General features: G+C 41.7%; 1 protein-coding gene across 6 annotated transcripts; it reads left to right on the top strand.

Moving 5' to 3' along the window:
• Window positions 1-5660: 5660 nt before the first annotated feature.
• On the top strand, window positions 5661-11940 carry LOC311259159 (uncharacterized protein). Of its 6 annotated transcripts, none has more exons than XM_084356083.1 (14): window positions 5661-5764; window positions 6818-7000; window positions 7291-7482; window positions 7585-7766; window positions 7920-8043; window positions 8370-8483; window positions 8638-8718; window positions 8824-8972; window positions 9247-10110; window positions 10343-10443; window positions 10529-10916; window positions 11029-11650; window positions 11690-11791; window positions 11828-11940. In XM_084356083.1, exons 2-11 carry the CDS (start codon window positions 6833-6835, stop codon window positions 10633-10635), a joined length of 2082 nt encoding a protein of 693 aa, XP_084212209.1. In that variant the 5' UTR covers window positions 5661-5764; window positions 6818-6832; the 3' UTR covers window positions 10636-10916; window positions 11029-11650; window positions 11690-11791; window positions 11828-11940. The 6 variants fall into 6 exon arrangements, with proteins under 6 accessions (XP_084212209.1, XP_084212207.1, XP_084212208.1 ...); XM_084356081.1 differs by having other exon boundaries at window positions 11693-11791; XM_084356082.1 differs by having other exon boundaries at window positions 11696-11791.
• Window positions 11941-13340: the final 1400 nt, after the last annotated feature.

The raw sequence follows: 13340 nt of genomic DNA on the forward strand, positions 1-13340 counted from the left end.
GAAATGCTGCATCAGAGGCTACATCTGTGGAAACCGTGGGCAGGGGCTCTTTGAACCCAAACAATATCAAGAAGGTAATTCTTTCAAGACTTCAAATGGTGTTTAATTGCCACGAGTATATGAGAGGATGAGTTATTTATAACTGCATCAGTCCTTCTGCTCTGCATTCCTGTGCAGTGAGCCTGAAGGACTGCCTGGGACTGGGCTGAGGGCTCAGCGCTGTCAAGAAGTTACGTCTGAAAGAGCCAAGGAGAATCATTGAGATTCAACAGCCCAACTGAGTTTGTCATTTAATTTTTTCTCTTTCTTCCAAAATACACCCCAACTGTCACTCCCTTATACTAACCCTAGGGAAGGCTACCTTTCTCCTCAGAGGCTGTCGAAAAGGGAAGGCGTTGCTTAGAAATGCATAGGAGGAAAATGCACGGTATTCATTCAAGATAGACAGGACCCAAGCGTTAGCCTTGGTGCCATCAAAAAGACACAGCTGTCCTCACCCTCCCCGGCTGTCATACTCTCTGTTTCTCATCTTCAAGGACTCCTGGCTCTGCCAAATTCCTCTTCCTCTCCATCTTCCACGCTCTCAGCCACTTCCTCTCGTGAAAAACTCTTTCACTTTCTCTGTCACTGCCTTAATTTCCTGTCTCCAATTTCCCTTTCGCTTCCTCTCTTTCAGGCTTCAAGTTTCCCTCGCACTAACCACCTCTTCTCTCTCTGCCTCCAAACTTTCCCCCCTTGCCTTCCTCAGGGTGGAATTAGGTTCGCGCCGTAGTTTGCTGGCGAGATGCTAATTAGCAGGTGGTGTAGAGAGATGCATGGGCACATAAACACATGACACCAAGGCCACATGGACCACAGTGCTGTTTATAGCAATCACCTGTAGGTCTGATTAATGTTTGAGTTAATCAGTGGGACAGGAAGGAATTCAGCTGTGGGCGTGCGACTGAAAGAGGAGTGGAAAGAGAGAGAGAGCACTAATATGTATCTCAACATATTCAATGACTTGGTTTATATCTTCCTCTCTCTCTCTCTCTCTCTGTGTATGTGTGTGTCAGACATGTAATTTAATGGGCTTGAGTAGTTCACCTTTTTAACTTTTTAAGTTTTTGTGTGTAGCTCTGGAGAACTTTGTTGTATTTATTTCCAACTCATGACAGTTTCAGGTGATGTCATTAAACTGGCCTGATTCCCGCTCAATGCCCTTGGAGGGGAGAGCTGAGTTATCTGTCAGAGCGCTGACAGCAAGAGACAGTAAAAAACTTTGTAGCATTAATAAAAAGTTTTTACTCTTTGAATTCATGTCCATTGGCAACAGCACAACTGAAATGTTTTTTGTTATTTCATGCTGGAAAATGAAACAAATCAGTGTACAGTTTATTTGTGACTTTTCATTACAACAGATTTATTTATGGTTATTTTTCTTTTGACGTTGAGCCCTGTGATGGACTGGTGCTCTGGGGTGTATACCATGCCCGTTGCTCATTTTGTGGATTCAGACAGGTGGCGTTTGATACTAACCCGGTCAGTTAAGAGGAGCCACATTATGCTTATTTATAAAACAAAACAAAAAAACATAGGTCTCCTTTAAGAAACCTTATTTTCTCTTATTGTATATTCAGTTTCTTGAACAGTGTCAATGTATATGAGGTCCTCTGGAAGAGTTGCATTTGAAGGCAGCTATCTGCAAGTGTTGTTAGGCGTCAGGCCTTATTACACATTAACTGATAGCATCTGACACCTGCCGTGAGATTTAGATGTATGCTTAGGCTCAAAGATATCAAGTGAAATAGACCTGTATTTTTCTTATTCAACTAACACTGACATTGACTGTGAGAGTTATGCTGCTTTCTGTTACTTAAAAAGTTCAAAGATGTACTATTTATCTTTTAAATGAAGGAAAAGCTTCTGAAGCACCACTACCACATCTGGAGAGGAGACACCAAACGAAAATGAGCATCATCTGATTAGGTTTCATTATGATTACTACTGCATCTGTAGTCTGCATCTTGTAGGTGGAACTAAAGAGAACCCAGGACTTTAAAGCTAAAATCCTATGTGGTCTTTTGGAAAAAAAATATTAGTTCCTGAGTTTCATCATTCAGTTTCTCTACAAACCCAGATGACAAACTGTTATAATTGTATCCACCAGTGGCTTATTTTTAAAAGTTCATCTATAATTTACTGCTAAACTCTTTGTTTGTGAGAGAACGTTCTGATTTTTTTTTTCAAACCGGGACAATCTTAACTTTGATCGAAGCTCTTCACATGTTCAACAATTCCTCATTGGTTTGGATAACGGACAGTCATAATGAAGACCATGATATGTGCATGTGTTACAGAAATTATGCTTGCAGATGTGACTGCCAGCATGGCTTAGACATGAATGGGCTTTCATAGTTCCAAATGTTTGGAGGCTTTAACGGTACAATATGTAAGATGTTTAGTTTTATACATTAACATCTACAGAATGTGAAGAAATAACACTAATGACATTTGTTTTGGGTTTGGATTCTCATAATCCACTCCCTGGCCTGTTGTCAGGAGCCTCCTAATGCTATCTATGTATATAATCCATGCATACTTGTACTTGTGTTTCCTTTTTCAACTTATTTTCAAAAAGCTATATGCAACATCATATATGGGACTTTTACTGTTCTTTTGACGAATGTTCTTAAAGCGGTTATATATTTGAATATAACTCATTCGATGCAACTTTAGGTCTGCAATTTACAGTGATTTCTGCCACATCTTCAAACACTTTTTTTTTTTCCAGGCCATTATGCAGCTAATCAAGGAAAATGTGCCACTTCTAACCAGCATGCAGCCTCGACGTTTACTTGTAATTGTTTCCTTTTCAATGTTTTTATTGAAGTCAGCAGCTAAAGGGTGTCCTAAGGGTCATTTTGTTCATGTCTTGTTGTTGCTCTGCATGGCTCAGCAGTTTTTTCAATACCTTCCAGGTCATGTGACCCATTGACTCAAAATCAATGCCGAACTGTCATCCTACACTGGTTCAATGAGACACACCTATTTATTTTGGATTTTGCAGCCATTTCTATTTTTGATTAATATTACTATGAAAAATCTGCATTTTTGTCAATAGTCTCCATGTAGACTCAGCAGTTCATTCAATAACTTCCAGGTCATGTGACCCATTGACTCAAAATCAATGCCGAACTGTATTTCTATACTGGTTGAATGAGACACACCTCTTTATGTTGGATTTTGGTGTTTTTTTCTGTTGTTTTATTAATATTTTTAATGAAAATTTCACGTTCTAATCAATAGTCTCCATGTAGACTCAGCAGTTTTTTTCAAAATAGCTTCTAGATGACGTGACCAATTGACTTAAAGGGGACATATTATGCAAAACTGACTTTTTCCTTGCTTTAGTATGTATAGTTGCGTATCCGGAGTGCCTCCCCACCCTCTAAGCATGAGTTTTGACAACTAAGTCAATATTTTGTACCTGGCAGAGTCAGGAATTGAGTCTCTAAGCGAGCCGTTTGGATTTCGACCGGATTGTGACGTCACAATCCGGTCTTTTGCATACTCTTTGCGTATCTCCTCCCACATTACGGCAGCTACCTGAACCAGGATCCGCCATTTTTTCCCCCTCGCTAACTTGTACGCGACAGCCTGACCGCTACCATGTACGACCCGAAAGCTGAGCACTGCTGCTCTGTCGTCGGATGCACGGATCCTCCTGTTTCGCTACATCGCCTCCCTACCAAAGAGGATATCAGAGCGAAGTGGCTACTTTTTATTTATCAGGGTCCCAGCTTCAGTGAGCAGAAGCGTTATGGTCTGTGTCAGTCACTTCACACCGGACTGTTTCAGCAACCAGGGTCAGTACAACGCTGGACTGGCAACGATATTGTCCCTTAAAAGATGGATCCATACCCACTGTCAGTGATGGAACTGTAAATATTTAAAAAACAGTATAGTTTGTGTTACTTTGGCCGTTTAGCACATGAGCTAACGCTAACCGTGGGTGTAAATATGAGGCTGAACTAACATTACATGTGAAGTTATCAACGTTGGGCTTACTGGCCGTAGGATTCACGATAATGTTAATGATACGAAACGTTAATGTGTCATATCAGCACTCTTTTAAAACATGAAGGTGAATTGAGAAAATGAATTAGGATATTGAGATTTTATCGCTTCTAACCGGTCGGTGAACCACTGCTCGGCCGTGAACATGGGGAGGAGACGGGGTGAAATGTCTCAGTTGTTCGCGGACAGTAAGCTGCTGCTCGGCGGTGAACAAACAGAGGAGACGGTGTGACATCGTCTCAGTTGTGTGTGACAGTTGTTCGCGGACGTTTCGCGGTGAACACGCAGAGGAAACGGTATGAACTGGTCTGTTATTCACGGCCAGTGAGCTACGTTAATTCATTCGCATGTTGTGCTAAAGGACAGTGTGTAAGCAAACTTCTAGAAGCGTGTCTTGTCTGAATGCACTGCTGACTGTGTGACAGGCAGCCTGAGGAGCTGCTGTAGTTTGGCAGATGTCTGTCCTCTGACCGTTTTTCTGTGTGTTGGTATACATGTAGTATGTGTGTAGCGTTAGCCGTAGCGTTAGCTGTAGCCTACAGCTAACGGTACAGCTAATGCTACAGCCTGTAGCGCTAGCTGCTGGCATGAGACCTGAGCGTATCAAAACGTTATCTGCAGTAAAGCAATGACTACTTTGTTTTGGAGCTGGAGACAGCGGCTACCTGCTACATGTCTGCTGTGCTACTATCAGTTATATGCAGGCACGGACACTGAAAAGCTGCGCCGCGCTGTGTGTTGCTCGTTGTTTTTTTTTGTTTTTTTTTGTTTTTTTTCTCAACTTTATTGAAAGTTGCTGTGTGTAGCGCTCGTTGCCATGGTTCCGCGATGCCGTCCTCACGTCTTCCGGTCGGCAGGAAGAAGTGGGCGGCGCACGCAGTAGCTCATTAACATAATGAAAAAAAGTCACTGAATCCTGCCGCTGAGAGCAGGGCTGTGAAACTGGTGTGTAAACAACCCTGCTGTGCTCAATCCTTCGGTTTTTTCGACCAAAGCATGTTACTATCATTCCATTTAGACATCAAGGACCCATGTCAACAAGCAGAAATGAGCATAATATGTCTCCTTTAAACATTTCCAATTGTTTAATTAATGGTTTATCAAGTATTTCATTATTTGTTTACATTGAAATAAATATTTACTTCACCAAACAAAATGTTGCTGTACAACTGCAATGACTAATGTCTTATGTCTTAATTCATTGTAATTTATCCATGCTTAATGATGGTTGTTATAAAATGTTAACTATCTAAAACGGCCCAAGGATTATAAAACATTGTGGTATAAAAAAAAGATGAAAAATATTACATGGTAACAGTGAAATGATAACACCTTTGACACTTGATCACCTGAAATTTGTGGCCACACTTTATTTTAGGGCATTACAGTATGTTGCACTGACCCACCATCATCACCCAACTAATCCGTGTAATTGTTCAAATTAATTCATTAATTCATATTTTTTGCTGAATGTATCTCAGAGTATCTGGTTCAGTAGATGGTGTTTACATTCAAACTGTTGCTAGGAAAACATGTTCCTTAAAACAAAGCTTTCGGGAACCTTCGATCCTTTCATCATGAAATGTTCCAGAACTGATAGTAAATGGAGCAGATCTTTATGACTGGTTGCTTAACTACCGTCTATCTTATAAACATATCATAAGTGATCCAGAGAGATTAACCGTCTTCAACTACTGTGATACAAGTGAGTCTCCCCTTCTTTTCTGTTTCAGGAGTTGGAAAGTAGAGGTGAATTGATAATATTATGAATTGTTTAGTTATTTGCTATTTAAAGTAAATTGATCTCAAATTTAGTACTGAACATTAACATTTAGTGGAATTTCCCTTAATTTTGCTAAAGGTGCGTTCACACCGGACCTTTTATTTTTGTCGCTGTCGCTCATGTCGCTCCAAAAAAATCGCTCGGTTGCTCAGCTGCAGTCGCTCGTCGGCACAATTCAACAGATCGCTCTGATAACGTCATTCAAGCGATTCCAGTGAATTTCACGTCGCTCAGAGGCGCTCATTTCTTCCCGTTTTCAACGGTATACACGGCTGACAACGGCCCAGTTTGACGAGCTGTTGGCGAGAATCGGAGGCAGGAATTGCCCGGTTGGACACCAACTACAGGCGCTCCATCCCAGAGCGCCTGGCCATTTGTCTCCGGTGTGTGTGTGGGTGTGTTTGTGTGTGTCAACGTAAAGCCGGCTTTGCTCTTCCGGACCGGTGGAGTTGTATTACGTTTACATGGTTTCAGTAGTTGTCATAATTAGGCCTACATATAGATTACGGCAGCCAGTCAGCGCTGAGCGACAAGCGACTGACGGCCAGAGAGTTGGGGTTTCTCAACTCGAGCGACAGAGCGTTTTTTCGCTCCGTCGCTCGGACGCTGTCGCTCAGAGCCCCAGCGACATTTCGCCTGAGCGATTAATCGCATTAATTGCATTAACTTAATATGTAAACTTGTCGCCAGCGACAAAAATAAAAGGTCCGGTGTGAACGCACCTTAAGACCTCAGACAATCAGATGCTCACTGAAATGTGGAATATGAAGTAAATACATGATTGTCTATGTTAAGACCTAAAGCAGTGGTTTAACATGTTTTGTCTGATCTAATTGTTGACAGGGTAGAAACCAGTGGATGGTAGCAAAATAAACATACACTATCTGTAGCACAATATCTGAAACATGGTTATGGTCCTTCAAAGGGTATGAAAGTAACTTCTTCTTTTTCTTCTTTTCACCTGCTTTGTTTCAGAAGTCTAAGAGAGAAATGAAACCCCCTAGATTCAGATGTGATCGTCCCTCTGAACTCCCTGACAAATATAAGTTCCTGGGGGTTCTGGGAGAGGGTGTCTATGGAAAGGTAGTGCAGTGTTTGAACGTGGAAACCAATGAGACTGTGGCTATAAAGATGCCTAAACTCAGGAACAAGAATGAGGTGAGAAACTTTGTTGATTTTGATGTTCACATTTGTAAAAGATATTTTATAGTCAAAGGTACAGTAAGTGCCTCGTGCAAAAAAGTAATTCCTTTTACTTAGTGTAATTTAATGACCTTGACAGGTGAAGCTATCTACAATCATTACTATGTAAAGATATAGTGATTATATTTTCAGCACTCTCCCAGACGTCCAACTTCACCAGTTTTCCCTGACTTCACACGTTAACACATCAACAAATGTAACAAATCGCAAAAAACTAATCATGTCAAACTTGCCTGTGTCTCCAGATTTCCGTGCTGGAAAAGATCAAGTGTGACAACCTTGACAAACACAACATTGTCAAGTATATCGATTGTTTTCAGACCAAATATGGAAAGGCACTTGTGTTCGAGTCATTGGATATAAGCGTACAAGAGTACATGGAGAAGAGAAAATCTGCCCCTATGCTTCTGAGTGACATCAGAACCATCATCGAACAGGTATGAACACAGCACCATCAGATGGAAAGCAAAGCAATGAACACTTTTAGGCTTCTGTACATTCTACCTGATGCTAACCAACTTTTCTAACCGTACTTTCAGACGGCCACAACATTTGATGTGCTGAAGGGGATCCAGATGATCCACGCTGATTTCAAATTGGACAACATAATGATGGTGGATCACAGACAACGACCCTTTCAAGTCAAGCTGATAGACTTCGGTGAGGCCGTTTTCACAGCAAAGGCCAGGCGGTTTGAAACTCTGCAAGCCCAATGTATTAGGTAAAATACATAATTTTTATTATTATACTGGAGTGAATTAGTAGTTTACTATTTTTACCATGTTTACCATGTTTACCATGTTCTTTCCATGTGCTCCCTTTCAAAAATATAACAATGTAAACATCCTGTGTAATGTTTCTCTTCCACATTCAGGTCTCCAGAAATTATGTTGCGCCAGGAATATGATGAGGCCATCGATATGTGGTCCCTGGGCTGTGCGATGTTCCAGATGATCTGTGGCCATTCACCGTTCTCAGGAGAAAATAATTACGAAGTAGTAAGTCATCTACTATAGTCAGATAATTTGCGAATTACTTGTACTTTTGTCTTCACCTGTGTTTGTGTTTTTTTCTCTAATGAGTGCTCCATGTACATCCGACATGTATGATGAGTGTATGAAGAGGGAATCAACAAGATATTAAAAAAAAATAGGGAATGAAAAACAGTCTCTGTACCTTAGCTACGATCGGAGGTCTTAGCATTATATTCTTACCCAACCAAACAGGCCATTAAGATACGGGCGGGTCATGACTTTGCCCTCCTGAGAAAAATGTTTTTGCTTCCTCTTGCATATTTTGATGTAATTCTCTGTTTAATCTCCAGATGCAGAGCATTGTTGAACTCCTGGGTCAGCCAGCGGACCATGTTATCGATAGGGATGGGTGTTCAATGGCTTTCTTCATTCAAAATGAAAAAGAAAGAAGCTGGAGGATCAAGGTACAACAATGAACCTTCTCTGACCTTTACAGAAGTTATTTAATCTTTTATCAGTATATTTTCTTGATAACATAATATGTTAACATTTTCAACAGTTGATCATTCATATTGATTTAGAGGAACATTAACACAAACACTTTGATTCTTCTTTTAGACTCCTTTGGAATATTTCAGACGTCGCCACAGAAGAGCCCAGAAGAGACACGAGTTCCAGTCTTTGGATGATATGAAAATGGTAAGTATGAATTAACTTTTGTTGTCACTATGGTCGATTGTCTTTTCATGATCATGAGGATGACATTTAATTGATGGTGAATTTGACTGATGTTTCCTCAACTAGATGCGTCTGGAGAAAGATAACGAAGCTGAGGCTGTAGAGCGAGAGCAGTGTATCGAGCTTCTGAAGGCCATGCTGACATTTGATTCAAAAAAGAGGATCACTCCCCGTGAAGTCCTCACACATCCATTCATCACCAAAGACTACCCGAAGTAAGTGTGTGTGTGTGTGTGTGTGTGTGTGTGTGTGTGTGTGTGTTTAAAAGCATGTCAACTCCCCTCCAGTTAGTTAGAACTGAGGAAGCCTCTGGGATGAGAGGTGAAACATCTTCAAGGAACTGAAACAAGTCACCTACGATACAGCACTTAGATTTACCATGAACTGGATGACTGAGTACCTTCATCAACAAGATCTGAGAGCAAGTTTACATGATTCTTTAAGATGTCATGACAATAACAAGATAACTCTGTGTGTTTTCATGTTTAGTGTCCAGACTGACATGGTGAAGACATCAAGAAGCTTAGGCTCCACTTCTTCAAGTGAGCCCTTTGAATGTCTGCCTCCTGCCACTCCTCTGAGGGATGAAGACAGCATTAACATCCAACCAGATGACTGCACTCTATCTCCTGAAATTCTCCCATCAGGTGTGATCCTGGTTTGTCCTGTGACCTACGTGAAGATGACGCTGCTGGAAGATCAGAAGAGTATAGTTAGCGAACCTCCTGCCGCTCCTTTGAGGGATGAAGACAGCTTTCACATCCAAACAGACGACTGCACTCAATCTCCAGAAATTCTGCCATCAGGGGCGATCCTGGTTCGGCCTGTGACTGCCGAGAACACAACGCTGCTGGAAGTTCAGAAGAGTACAGTTAGTGAGCTTCCTGCCGCTCCTCTGGAGGATGAAGACAACCTTCACATCCAACCAGACGACTGCACTCAATCTCCAGAAATTCTGCCATCAGGTGTGATCCTGGTTCAGCCTGTGACCACCAAGATCCCACTGCTGCTGGAAGATCAGAAGAGTACAGTTAGTGAGCTTCCTGCCGCTCCTCTGGAGGATGAAGACAGCCTTCACATCCAACCAGACGACTGCACTCAATCTCCAGAAATTCTGCCATCAGGTGTGATCCTGGTTCAGCCTGTGACCACCAAGATCCCACTGCTGCTGGAAGATCAGAAGAGTATAGTTAGTGAGCCTCCTGCCGCTCCTCTGAAGGATGAAGACAGCCTTCACATCCAACCAGACGACTGCAATCCATCTCCTGATGTTCTGCCATCAGGTGTGATCTTGGTTCGACCTGCGACAGCCGAGAACACAACGCTGCTGGAAGATCAGGAGATTCCAGTTAGGTAAGATACTGAAAAATACTATCACAATCTTATGCCTTTATCTTTCACTGGCTTCCAAATCAAATCCACATGATAACTAGATTAAGATCTTTATTACAGGTGGTAGTTAATGATCATCCCAATTTGGTCCTCAAAAGCCACCAGAATCAACACAGATGAAAAGTTCCTTGTTACAGCTTTGAGATGCGATGACATTAACACGAATAACACTAACTTTTTTGTGTGTGTTTAGTTTTCAGTCTGGGCTGAACAAGACGTCAGAGTCCTCAGTGAGCAACGCTGACAGTAACACGAAGATATCTTCATGTGGACATGTGGACTCAACCACATGTGGTAAGTAACAGTCACCTTTACTGACGTCTGAGTTGTTGTGTCTTTTGAAGTACGACTAAGGTTTTTAATGTTCTTTGATTTTCAGAAGACACTGGGACAAAGAAGAAGGGGAAGAAGAAGAAGAATTGCTTCAGACGTGTTCTTTCTTGGTTGAGGAAGAGGTTCAGCTGCCGTGTTTCCCCCACTGATTAGGGATGTGTGAAGTAATGTTCTGTGTCGGGTTTTTGGGCATGGTTTTGGGGAGTTTTGCAATCAAAATTGTCACCGTTTGCTCATTCTCCCTGTGCCTGCTAGGTTTTCACCGGGTGCTCCGGTTCGCCTACAAACATGAAATATGTTTTAAAAAAAAATATGCAGCTCATTCAGGGACAGATCTGATTGCAGACAATCACACATGTCAATATTTGCTTGGAAAAGCCCCCGTATTGCCTGAATGCCCCATAACAGAAATACAGCACATTCCCTCCCATCAGGTGAGATTACTTCCTTTGTTTATGAAATTCATCCTTGAGTTAGAAGGGAGACATTTCATTGAAGATGTCAAGACAGAAATAGGAAATTTACCCTGTTTGTGCGTGTGTTTAGTTCACAGATGAACTTCAGTGACTTTCAGCTGCCGTGTTTCCTGCGTTGATAAGGATTTGGGATGTGTGATGTTCTGTGTAGGGTTTTTGGGCATGGTTTTGGGGAGTTTTGCAATCAAAATTGTCATCGTTTGCTCATTCTCCCTGTGTCTGCTAGGTTTTCACCAGGTGCTCCGGTTCGCCTGCAAACATGAAATATGTTTTTAAAAAAAATATGAAGCTCATTCAGGGACAGATCTGATTGCAGACAATAACACATGTCAATATTTGCTTGGAAAAGTCCCCATATTGCCTGAATGCCCCATAACAGAAATACAGCACATTCCCTCCCATCAGGTGAGATTACTTCCTTTGGTTATGAAATTCATCCTTGAGTTAGAAGGGAGACATTTCATTGAAGATGTCAATGTTTGTGTGAGAGAGCACACAGAAGGTTACGCGTCCCAGAAAACATTTGGGTAGATTGAAAAGTTGAATGCTGCTCAGTAGGTGGCGGTAATGCTCCCTGAAATGGGTAGCAAACTGCGAAGAAGAAGAAGAAGAAGAAGAAGAAGAAGAAGAAGAAGAAGATAAACTGGATGCCAGCCGCCAAGAAGAAGAAGAAGAAGAAGAAGAAGAAGAAGGTAAACCGGATGCCAGCCGCCAAGAAGAAGAAGAAGAAGAAGAAGAAGAAGAAGAAGAAGGTAAACTGGATGCCAGCCGCCAAGAAGAAGAAGAAGAAGAAGGTAAACTGGATGCCAGCCGCCAAGAAGAAGAAGAAGAAGGTAAACTGGATGCCAGCCGCCAAGAAGAAGAAGAAGAAGAAGAAGAAGAAGGTAAACTGGATGCCAGCCGCCAAGAAGAAGAAGAAGAAGAAGAAGAAGAAGAAGAAGGTAAACTGGATGCCAGCCGCCAAGAAGAAGAAGAAGAAGAAGAAGAAGAAGGTAAACTGGATGCCAGCCGCCAAGAAGAAGAAGAAGAAGAAGAAGAAGAAGAAGAAGGTAAACTGGATGCCAGCCGCCAAGAAGAAGAAGAAAAAGAAGAAGAAGAAGAGGAAGGTAAACTGGATGCCAGCCGCCAAGAAGAAGAAGAAGAGGAAGGTAAACTGGATGCCAGCCGCCATGAAGAAGAAGATGTCCACACTGTTCGTGAGCGAGCTAAATGCAAAATTTGTATGAAGTCGTTTGACATCTCTAACATTGGGGAAGCGGCGGTTGCGAGTCACATGCAATTAAATTAACGATTAAATTCCATAATTTATTTACATGATGCACATTTACTCAAATGTCACAAATTATTTGCATTTTTTACCGAGAAGTCCGGAAATTAGGGTCTGGAAAAAGTATGGAATTTTGAAATTTCAAATGTGTAGGAACCCTGGTAATGTTTTTTTCTGGGCCTCTTTCTTTCTGTGTAAAGCTTGCTCATTGTCACCATGTCTGCGTGGGTTTCCACCGGGTACTCCGGTTTCCTCCCACACTCAATCAGTCAATAAACAATTCAATTTGATTTTAGGAAACTGTCCCATGACTTTCATTACGCTAAGAAATACCACTAGTATTCAGTATTTCCTCAGTGTTGAACTACTCAGTACCTTTATATCAATGACGGATCAAATCATGTGAAATGTATCCGTCGTAGAGACAAGCCAACAGAAAAATAACAGCTTTTTTCAGCAAATGGATATCTACAAAAAAACACACTGCCTGCTCTGCACCAAACAGCAGACAGACAGTTACCGGCAGATTCCACTGGATACGGTACGGTAGGGTTGGGCAGTAATACGGTAATAAGGTATACCGCGGGGTCTTAAAAATAGCAACGGTATCAGTTTCAATACCGTCATTAAAAAAAAATACAATGCACTTATATAGGAGATAAGGATTAAATATTAAATATAATTTATTTAGTGGCAGTATTTTGGTTCCGAGCTAACAAGAAGGGAGAGGCGGTAAATACTGACGAGGCAATTAGTAAATTGTGCAATAAGGACATCTCCGAAACAACAATGCACGCCCTTTTCACACAGACGCCGCATTATCGCTGCAGCGGGGGTTCGCCAATTCTCCGCCGTTGGTTGTTCACACAGAACCAAGCAGCTCAGGAGTAAAAGATGAACCAGAGTATAATTCACACAGCAAGCCGGCGCTGCGGCTCCAAAAGAGGCGTGACGGTACACGAATAGTGATGACGTGTTTTTTTTTCAAGGTGTTTCCCCGGGGTCCTCCTGTTAATCTAAACATGTACCGCTGACTGTTTATAATCATATGATGCTGTTATAATGTGTTGTGATGAGATCCTGACCCACCAAACATCCTGGAGAGTGACAAAGTT

This window comes from Pagrus pagrus (genome assembly GCF_965226575.1).
Source record: "Pagrus pagrus genome assembly, chromosome: 6".
Lineage (NCBI taxonomy): Eukaryota > Metazoa > Chordata > Actinopteri > Spariformes > Sparidae > Pagrus > Pagrus pagrus.